At 43.2% G+C, this 11,102-nt stretch overlaps 2 protein-coding genes across 2 annotated transcripts in view; one reads left to right on the plus strand and one right to left on the minus strand.

Moving 5' to 3' along the window:
- The window catches only part of LOC129769757 (basic proline-rich protein-like), a 29,330-nt gene extending 25,958 nt beyond the window's left edge, over nucleotides 1–3,372 (plus strand). The window contains exons 4-7 of the mRNA XM_055772211.1: nucleotides 44–245; nucleotides 305–990; nucleotides 1,049–2,476; nucleotides 2,540–3,372. Coding sequence (XP_055628186.1) covers nucleotides 44–245; nucleotides 305–990; nucleotides 1,049–2,476; nucleotides 2,540–3,093 — 2,870 coding nt within the window. The 3' untranslated portion in view covers nucleotides 3,094–3,372. The remainder of the gene's footprint in view (nucleotides 1–43; nucleotides 246–304; nucleotides 991–1,048; nucleotides 2,477–2,539) is intronic.
- Nucleotides 3,373–6,613: 3,241 nt separating this feature from the next.
- The window catches only part of LOC129764970 (kynurenine 3-monooxygenase), a 44,024-nt gene continuing 39,535 nt past the window's right edge, over nucleotides 6,614–11,102 (minus strand). The window contains exons 7-8 of the mRNA XM_055764666.1: nucleotides 6,849–6,927; nucleotides 6,614–6,789 (exon numbers count right to left, since the gene is read on the minus strand). Of these exons, the coding sequence (XP_055620641.1) occupies nucleotides 6,629–6,789; nucleotides 6,849–6,927 (240 nt within the window). The 3' untranslated portion in view covers nucleotides 6,614–6,628. The remainder of the gene's footprint in view (nucleotides 6,790–6,848; nucleotides 6,928–11,102) is intronic.

The raw sequence follows: 11,102 nt of genomic DNA on the forward strand, positions 1-11,102 counted from the left end.
TTTCAGGGCAATGTTTCACTTAATATGTATGAACATCTTGCAGGAATTCCTCCGTACTGTTGTACTAATGGAGGACAAGGACCGAACTGCGTTGTTCCTAGTCGACCTACCCAGCCACCAACCAGACCACCGACGCAGCCACCAACCAGACCACCATCAGGCAATGATAACGAATATCTTCCACCTTGCGAGAACGGTTCTCAAGGACCGAACTGTGTTTTGCCCATAACACCGCCACCATCAAGGTTAATTTTGTTAAATTTAAATTTTCCTGCGGAATCATAATTGAACTTCCTCACTTCAGGCCACAAACTCGCCCACCAGGCTGTCCAGCCGGAGGTATTCCACCATACTGCTGTACCAATGGAGGCCAAGGACCCAACTGCGTTGTGCCAACACAGCCACCACGACCCACATCACCTACCAGTTGTCCCAACGGAGGTGTGCCACCATTCTGCTGCACCAACGGAGGCCAAGGTCCAAACTGTATTGGATCGGGTCGACCACCCGCAGGCCCACCAACAACTCCAGCTCCCTGTCCTTTCGGCGGAGTTCCACCATACTGTTGCACCAATGGAGGCCAAGGACCGAACTGTGTAGTACCATCGAGACCTACTCCAGGACCTACTTCTCCTGCTGGATGTCCGAACGGTGGCGTACCCCCTTACTGCTGCACAAACGGTGGAACTGGCCCAAATTGCGTGGTACCAACGCAACCTACACAACCACCGGGAACTTCCACTTGTCCTAATGGTGGGGAGCCACCATTCTGCTGTACCAACGGCGGCCAAGGTCCAAACTGTTTCGGATCGGGTCGACCACCTGCAGGACCACCAACCACTCCAGCTCCCTGTCCATTCGGAGGGGTTCCACCATACTGCTGCACTAACGGAGGGCAAGGACCAAACTGTGTTGTTCCAACGAGACCACAGCCATCGAGACCGACTCAGGGTAACGAATATCTTCCACCGTGTCCAAACGGCGGAGTGGGTAAGTTGGACATCTGTGCTTAGAGTGATAATATGAAACTACCATATCAAATTTTAAGGACCAAACTGCCAAACACAACCAACGTCACCATCACGTCCACCTACTCGTCCACCCACTCCATCTGGTTGTCCAAATGGTGGTGTCCCACCATATTGTTGTACCAATGGAGGACAAGGTCAAAACTGCATCGTCCCAACTCGGCCAACACAACCACCTCGTCCAACCACACCATCATGTCCGTATGGAGGAGTTCCACCATATTGTTGCACAAATGGAGGCACCGGTCCAAATTGTGTAGCTCCAACGCAACCCCCACGACCTACTACACCAGCTGGCTGTCCTAACGGTGGAGTTCCACCGTACTGTTGCACGAATGGAGGCGCTGGGCCAAACTGTATTGTACCAACGCAACCTCCACGACCAACTACACCAACTTGCCCATACGGAGGAGTACCTCCATACTGCTGCACAAATGGAGGACAAGGACCTAACTGCATTGTCCCAACTCAGCCAACACAGCCACCTCGTCCAACACAACCACCACGTCCAACCACACCATCTTGTCCATACGGAGGAGTTCCACCATACTGTTGCACAAATGGAGGCACCGGACCAAACTGTGTAGTTCCAACACAACCCCCACGACCTACCACACCAGCTGGATGTCCCAATGGCGGAGTTCCTCCATATTGTTGCACAAATGGTGGACAAGGACCAAACTGCGTTGTGCCGACTCAACCTCCACGTCCAACTACACCATCGTGTCCGTATGGAGGAATTCCACCATACTGTTGTACTAACGGAGGACAAGGACCAAACTGCGTTGTCCCAACTCAACCTCCGCGTCCAACTACACCAGCTGGCTGTTCCAATGGCGGAGTTCCCCCATACTGTGTTGCTCCTACTCAACCTTCACGACCAACTACACCAGCTGGCTGTCCCAACGGCGGAGTTCCGCCATACTGTTGCACGAATGGAGGTTCTGGACCAAACTGCGTTGTTCCTACACAACCTCCACGACCAACTACACCGTCATGTCCGTATGGAGGAGTTCCACCATACTGTTGTACCAACGGAGGTCAAGGACCCAACTGCGTTGTTCCAACGCAACCTCCACGGCCAAGTGGCTGTCCCAGTGGCGGGGTTCCACCATACTGTTGCACAAATGGAGGTACCGGACCAAACTGCGTTGTACCGACTCAACCTCCACGTCCAACCACTCCACCCTGTCCGTACGGAGGAGTTCCACCGTATTGTTGCACGAATGGAGGTCAAGGACCGAGCTGCATTGTTCCAACGCAACCACCACGACCAACACCGCCATCCGGATGTCCAAATGGAGGAGTGCCTCCTTACTGTTGCACAAATGGTGGACAGGGGCCGAACTGTGTTGTTCCTGGACCTGGACCCACTAGACCAACACTACCACCCACACGCCCGACATCGGACTCAGGATATTTACCACCTTGCACCAACGGCGGATTTGGTTAGTATACGTTATAACACAATATATGTTTCCCCTTATTTAAACAAATATTCTCAATTCAAGGACAAAATTGTGTAAGACCAACGCAACCTACATCACCACCTCGACCACCTCCAACACAACCACAAGCATGCCCTGGTGGTGGTGTACCACCATACTGCTGCACAAATGGCGGCCAAGGACCAAACTGTGTTGTGCCAGTCAGGCCAACACCGTCTCCAAGCCCTCGACCGACGCAACCGACCTGCCCATACGGAGGCGTTCCCCCGTATTGTTGCACAAATGGAGGCCAAGGTCCCGCATGTGAGCTCCCCAGTCGACCTACCTCTCCTCCAGTAACTCGACCACCCCCAACCCAACCTTCGAGATGTCCTGCAGGTGGCGTACCACCATACTGCTGCACCAATGGTGGTCAGGGACCCAATTGTGTCGTTCCCAGCAGACCAACGTCTCCGCCAGCTACCCGACCTCCACAGCAAAGCTGTCCAGCGGGAGGTGTACCTCCGTATTGCTGCACCAACGGTGGACAGGGACCTAACTGTGAACTGCCACCATCACATACGCTCGACCAGGATGGTTACCACTACAAGCTGCCCAGCAAACCATTCAATTTTTAAATAATGAGGAACGCTATTTATTTCATGTCATTACTTTTAACTGTAGTTGAATGGAGCAAACAGGTGAAAACATACCCGAATAGCAACTAAAGCCAAACGGCTCTCGGATGCGCATAAACTATCCTCGAATGCGCTCTCAAAAAATACTCGAATCTTCTGAATGTTGGCGATTTTTACCAATCAGGATATTAAATTAAGAGAGTTCAAAATTTGATAGGATATTTCTTATGGTAAGCGATGGATACAGAAGAATGAAAATAAATAAATGAAAAATGATAACCAGAAATTTGTTATTACTCCAATCTTGATCGAGATCGGGAACAAGACTAACAGAAATGTGCACGCTGAAACATCTGTGTAGTCTTGTCATCTACCTGCAAAACCTGTTGTAAATTTGCCAGAAGAACGAATACCAAAGTATCCTCGATCCCTGGTCGCAGCCTCGGGATCATATCCAATTGGTTTGACGGGGGACATACACGAAATGTTCCTTCAGATATGCATTTATCCATCTGATCAGTATCAGTGCATTTTTTCTGGAAAAAAAACAAAAAAAAACTGGGAATTCGAGCCTCATTACACTACTAGTAACACCCAATTTGTGAACGCTTTAGAACCACGGGCTACAGAAAACATAAGAAAGTAGCATTATCTCAATTGAATACTAGAGCACATACAGTCTGAATAAGCAGCAATACGCTCAACGCAGGAAGTCAATTATGTGCATGCCAAAGCAAAAATTAACTCTTCTGAAAACACCGGAACCATTACGACGAATCAATACTGGAAGAATATCACCCACCGAGCCAGTGAGATGTTCTGAGATTACTTATGACTATCTTTGACCTTTTTAGTCCCTTCGTTCATTTTCTTATGCATCTGAGGATATTGCTCCAGGATATATGGCGTTCTGGAACACTTTGGGATGAAGAAATTGACAACGAGTCATTTCCGAAGTGGCAAATCTAGAAGACCATAAGTCGAAAATGTTTGGATTCCGTATTTCTTCCAAATGCGAACTCTCGAAGAAGCCAGAAAATACAACTTTCCATCTTCGTTCAGATTCTACAGCGGCTTGTTAGCTTCGCTTCTGAGATCAGTAGTGGAATGTATACTCGTCTGTCCGTACCACGGCTCGAGTTACAAACCACAGTACTGTGTACCAGGCTGACTCATATTGTTCTAGAGTTTCTTTCTACGCGGATCACTAGTCACCATTACCGTACTGACTCTCAGGAGGACTGTTCTTGTGTGGATTAACTCCGACCATTACATACAATTTGTGATCTTACGGAGGAAAAAATTCTAATTGGAGAAATTTTGACAGACGACGCAGCCAAACGGGAGAAGCTCCTAGAGTTGTCAGTCTCATCGATGTTGTTAAATGATCCTCGGTTTCTATGACTCCGTGAAGCAGAATGGCCGCTGTAACCACAGCGAATACATCTACATCATACATTTACATCTACAAAACTTTATTCTCACATTCTCATTAACTTTACATCTTCAGAGCCCACAATTCTTTTGACGACTATTCTAGTTAAAACTTTCGTCGTCGGTCTCTGCAAGAAACTCAGAAAAGTCGCTTCAGGCGACGAACGTGTTAAGCCGTGGAAGAGAGTGTGTGAATTCAGGTGTGCTTTGGAGTTATTGCTGACTTATTGCCATCGATCATTCCATTTTCGCGAATTCATGTTTTCGCGTGACGTGTGACGTGACGTGTATTCGTGCAGAGAATTTCAAGATGGATATGAAGGAGATATTTTACAGTGGAGAGAGCTGTGTTCTTCGATTGAAAACTGAAAGTGAAAATTCGTTCGACAACAGCCGATTTCGGATTTTCTGATGCCGTTCTGCGAAAAGTGCTGTGTAGCATTTGTATTGTTTCTATGGGAATGAAGTTTTTGGGAACGTTTGAGATGTATTTTTGCTAAGAGGTACCTGATAAATTACATAGGTATTGAAAAACCATTTAGTTTGCTTCCATTACAACATAAACGTTTCTCGACAGATCACAGATATGTTTGCATCAACCGATTGGAGATATTGAAGATGTTTTCGCATCTATTATAATAAAGAATATTATACATATTTAAGATCAAACGAGTGAATAACCGTAAAATCAAAATCAGCAGATTTCGGATTTTGCGCTATTATTCGCATTGTTGAATATGCCTTATTTTAAGGTACTGTGATGTGCTCGGAAATGAAATATGTCTTTTCTTATCGTAGTAAAAGGTATTTTTGTTCGAAGGGAATGCTTATAAGCTTATATGCTTATGTTAGTTACCTTTATTATCAAATGTTATACTGTTAGTCACCGGCGATAACTCGGTGTTAGTCATTGGTGACTGACGTGGCAGTCAACGTGTGAAAACAGAATTCCAACTCATTTCACATTCTCCCTATTCTCTAGACTTGCCTCCCTCGGACCGCTGTTTGTGTTTTTTTTTTATAAATTCGTTCATTTGCCCAGGAAGAAATGGCTAGCGGGAAGAAAAAAATATCCAAACGAGGTGGTTGTTACAGAAACGAATGAATACTTTCAGACTTGGACATATGCTTTTATTCGAAAGGTATCAACAAAGTTGGACGAAGTGTATAACCTTAAAAGGAGACTATTTTAGTTTTAGTTTCTATTTTTGCGTGGACTTTTCAAACGACCTTCGTATCTCTTGAAATTCTAAAAAAAGTGGAAATAACTAATCGTTACAGAAAAGCTAACTATCATTGTAAAAAAGTCTACTCTTGATCGACGATAAACAAATTCTTCATACTGATTTAACACTTTTGACGCCCCGTCACCCAGATATGGGTGACACTTTCCTCGTTCAAATTGAATATGATTTTTAGAAGGAATTTGATAGAATAGGCACCTAAATGTAACTATAGGATATGAAGAAAACTAATGAAATCATAACCATAATATTATACTGTTTATACTATAGTTTTTATTAATTTATAGTACGGATGGATTGTACTGCAATTTTTTGCTAAACCCCTATAATATGACTTTGGCATGTGTTATTGTCATCAATTCGTCATCACTTGAAAACAAGCATTGCTAGATCATGTAAAAGTTATCTGCAAACTGAGTTTGATCTTCATTTAATAATTTATTCACAAGTTGGGCCCTGCAAGAAACTCAAAAACGTCGCGTTGGGCGACGAACGTGTTAAACACACAGGCCGTTATTTGGGAAAAAAAGCTTTTTTTGAGCTTTTTGTTTGATAAACATATTCTGACGAATATTGAACAAATATTATTTGACACGAGGCGAACATTGAAACAAGAGAACTCAGAGGAGACCTACCTTCTTTCGTTGAACGCAATGAGATCTAGCAATTCACGAAATGCCACTAAAACTTCGTTTGCTAGCCTTTTTGAACATGTGGAAAAAAGACACTCTTGATTTGGCCTCTGTTTTTTTATTGTTATACTAAAAACATAGTAACAGAATCTCACCATACAATACAATGATGATTATTGTTTCATATATGTTATATATTATTTTTCCATATACGATCATTACAATTTAGATGGTCGGCTTAGGACCAATTTCCCCTATTTTATACGAGAAGCATTTATAACAGATACCTGGAATCCGCCTAAATGTAGATGATAAGTTCGTCACTATACAGGCAGTATGACAAACACTCATTTTCGTTGCTATAATCATCGGACATCCGTACCTGACTGTATGAGATTATTTTTCTAAAATATAATTTGTTAGAATTGGTTCGTTGGATACTAACAAGTTCTTTCAGTGGGTTTGGAAATCCAGTTTTTCGCGCAAAACGTGTTGTCACGTCGCAAGATGCATGCCGATATTTTCTGGAAAATTGAATACACTAGAATTAACAAAGTTTATTTGTATGTTGAAACACGGAGCTGAAAATACAAGATTAACCCATATCGCACCGAGCAGTAAATTTTTTTTGAGGAAACACATTTGTGTAATAATGATTATTGACGTTCAAAAACCCCTATTTTCAAGATTTTTTTTCAATCTTCCATTTTCCGGGAAACGTCAAAACATAAAAAAATCTAGAAACCGAATATTGGCCAAAACCTGCATTTTTTACTGTAGAAGGATCAATCCAGGAGCAACCTCCTCGAATCTGTTGCAACTCCAGTCCAGCCAACAAGTTTCAACATAAGTATACATTCATCCAATCTCCGAAACCATCATTCTTGTTCGTCTGACACTTACTCTAAATGCTTGATGATTTACTATCAAAATGTTAGAGGCATTCGTACTAAAACGAAGGACCTATTTCTCAAGCTATCGTCCTGTGACAATGATGTTGTTGTACTCATGGAAACGTGGCTACGCCCGGATATCAATAACGCTGAGCTAGATTCATCATACAGCATTTTTCGTTGCGATCGGAGTACTGCTACCAGCGACCTTCAACGTGGCGGTGGCGTTTTGATTGCAGTTAAAACCTCCTTGTGTTGTAGCTCTGTTGCTCTGGAAGACTGCAGCAATCTCGAGCAAGCCGTCGTTTGCATAAAACTTTTGAAATCAACAGTCTACGTTTGCGAAATTTACCTTCGACCCAACTCGCAACAGTCATTGTATTCTGCACACTCCGCCGCAATTCAACAGCTCCGCGAACGTATTTCGGACTCTGACAAGATCGTTGTAGTCGGTGATTATAATCTTCCTCGTCTGATATGGGAAAAAGACGACGATGTCAAAGGATTGCTGCCATCTAACGCATCTTCCGAACAAGAGATTGTGCTGATCGAAACTATTGTTGCTTCTGGTCTACACCAAATCAACAACCTTTTGAATTCGAATGGTCGGATACTCGATCTTGCTTTCGTGGACGAGCCAAGTGAAGTTGAATTGATTGAACCACCCTCAGCTCTCCTGAAACTCGACAACCACCACATGCCGTTCGTTCTTCGTATGGACGCTGTGAGCCTGGATAATACTGACAATTATGATTTTCGACGATGCAATTACACGGAGCTGAACACTGCCATCTCCGCTATAAACTGGGACATGATTTTCCACGGCCTTGATACGGACGAAACGGTATGTTTGTTTTATGACAAAGTGTATGAAATACTGGATCAGTTTGTTGAAACTCTGTACAACGACTGCCAGATTGCATCGTTTCGTAGCTACATTGCTCGCATGGAAATGACTGCGAAGCAAAATCCCTCTGCCTTTTGGACGCATGTACGCGTTCGTAAACGATGTAAACAATTCTCCGCTGAGATGACACTAAGAGATAAGTCTGCTGATTCTCCGATCGGTATAGCCAATTAATTCGCAGATTTCTTCGATAGTGTACATAGCACTAAATCACCAGCATTTTCGTCTGTCAGCATTAGGGACTGTCCTGCTTTTGATGTGAATCTACCACTTTTCAACATAACTCAATTTGAAATTTGGACTACTCTGAAAAAACTCGACGGGACCCGGAACCGACAACCTTCCACCGTTATTCCTGAAAAAATGTGCAGTATCTCTAAAAAAGCCGCTATCAACGATTATCAACAAATCTCTCCGTCACAGGGTTTTCCCGAAGCTATGGAAGACAGCTTCAATTTGCCCAATATACAAATCAGATTCGAGGCATCTCGTGGAAAATTACCGTGGTGTCTCCATTTTGTGCTGCTTGGCCAAAGTGTTCGAGGAATTAGTTCACAACGTCATCTATTCGGAGTCTCAAACAACTATCTCCGAATTTCAACACGGATTTGTGAAGAAGCGGTCAACCACAACAAATCTCATGGCGTTACCCAGTTTCATTTCAACAGAAATCGAGAAAAAGCACCAGATAGACGCCATTTATTTCGATTTTGCCAAAGCGTTCGACAAAGTTCCTCACGACCCCGCCGTTACGAAACTTCGTCACCAGGGTTTCCCTCTCTGGATCACAGAGTGGCTGCGTTCTTATCTGGCTGAGCGACAGGCGTACGTCAACATCAGCGGGTCGCATTCTCGTACATTCCCCATCACATCTCTGCCGTAATTTCGCAAAGTGACGCAAGCGCCAGATGGAAGAATTTTCAGTACGAGACTTTTTGTAAAATTGCATGTATAATCAGCATACGCGTATATTACGAAAATCTGATCCGTACAAAATGTGTCCCGTTGATGCAAAAACATTGCCATCAGCTTGATTTTTGAAAAAATGCAGTTTTATTTAAGCTATGCTACCAACGCCAGTTTATTGTGGAAACAGCAAATTCTAATCGCTGTTTCCACAATCTATTGGTGTTCATCCATCAAAGTTTGCAAGAATCTGTTTCCATTTATTTTCTCCAAAATGCCGCCGTTGAGTGGAGCATGAGAAATCACCAGGGAGAAAAGTTCTACATATTTTTCGACTTTGTAGTATGCGTCGAGCCGGCTAACGTAGTTGAGAACCCGATTGTATTTAACAATTATGGACAATACCAATTTTTTCCAACCCAAAATGCAATTTAATACATTGAAAACATAAGATAATGTCGCCTAAAATCATTCGATGTAAAGCTGATACAGTTTGTGCGAGGGTGTTTTGAATGTTGTTACATGATGCGTTTAGATGGAGTATTTAGAAGAGTGCAGCTGTTTACCAAATCCGACATTTAGCCTTCAATCAACACTCAGCTTCAATCCATCCGGAAGGAAAATTGAAAGCACATGACTCTCATTATATTAAACGTCCATTACGGAAGATGTGAAATTTGCCGTCCCTTCTCATTCATCCTGTGCTATCAGAACTGATCAAAAAATCACTTCGCATCACAATCAAATTACATCACATCACAGGGGAAATGGCGCTTACGCCACATTACATTACATTTTTTCACATTTCTGTAAAAATTAGCAGTTGTTTGAAAGGATTTGGTATTCTTTATCAATCTATAACAAAAAAAATTAAATGTCAATTTTGGCGCTTACGTCACTTTGCGAGATTACGGCGAGATCTGGAGTGCCACAGGGCAGCGTGCTGGGGCCACTCATTTTCGTGCTGTTCGTGAACGATTTGTGCTTCCGATTGAAGGCACGAAAACTGCTTTACGCCGACGACCTGAAGATTTACCGATCTGTCACTTCCCACCTCGACTGCTGTGTACTTCAGGCGGATATTAACGAACTGCAAAAATTGTGCCTTGAGAACGGTATGGAACAGAATGTAAAAAAATGTAAGTCGATCGCATTCTCTCACCGACAATCTCGAATCGAATTCGTATATCAAATCGGGCCCGTACCGCTGGAGTGTGTTGTTTCCATTCGCGATCTTGGTGTGATCATCGACAACAAACTGCGCTTCAACGAACACATCAACGTAACCACCGCCAATGCGTTCGCAGCCCTAGGGTTTGTCGTAGCACCAGCAATTTCTAGGATGCTTACGCTATGAAGACACTATACTGCTCATTGGTTCGTAGTATCCTGGAATATGCCGTAAGTGTGTGGGCTCCATTTCACGCTACCCAAACACTCCGAATGGAGAGAGTCCAACGCAACTACGTTTGTTACGCCCTACGCTCACTACCGTGGTCTGACCCAATGAACATGCCCGATTATGAAAGCCGCTGTAGACTCATCGCTCTCGAAACGCTTGCCTCCAGACGTTCGAATCTACAACGGCTTTCTGTTTTCGATTTGATTTCGGGAAACATTGACTGTTCATCATTGTTGTCCAGTGTTTCGTTTTATGCGCTTGCCCGTCAACTTCGCGAGCGTGAGTTATTATTTATTAGACGACATAGAACCTCTTATGGCCTCAATAACACGTTGGATGTTTGTTTTGATTCGTTTAATAGTGTTTGTGCAGTGTTCGAATTTGATATGTCCAAAAATATTTTTAAAAATAGGATTAAGGCTTTATCGATTTAAGTTCAGTCTGTGGAATTGTTCATTAACATTCGAGACGTTGAAAATAAATAAATAAATAAAATTGAATGGTTTCTTTACATAACAATATTTATTACATAACTCATTTATCAAAGTAAAACTGTCGAAAATTTTACATATTTTCTTATTTATCAGAAGT

Source organism: Toxorhynchites rutilus, chromosome 2, assembly GCF_029784135.1.
Source record: "Toxorhynchites rutilus septentrionalis strain SRP chromosome 2, ASM2978413v1, whole genome shotgun sequence".
In the NCBI taxonomy this organism is placed as follows: Eukaryota; Metazoa; Arthropoda; class Insecta; order Diptera; family Culicidae; genus Toxorhynchites; species Toxorhynchites rutilus.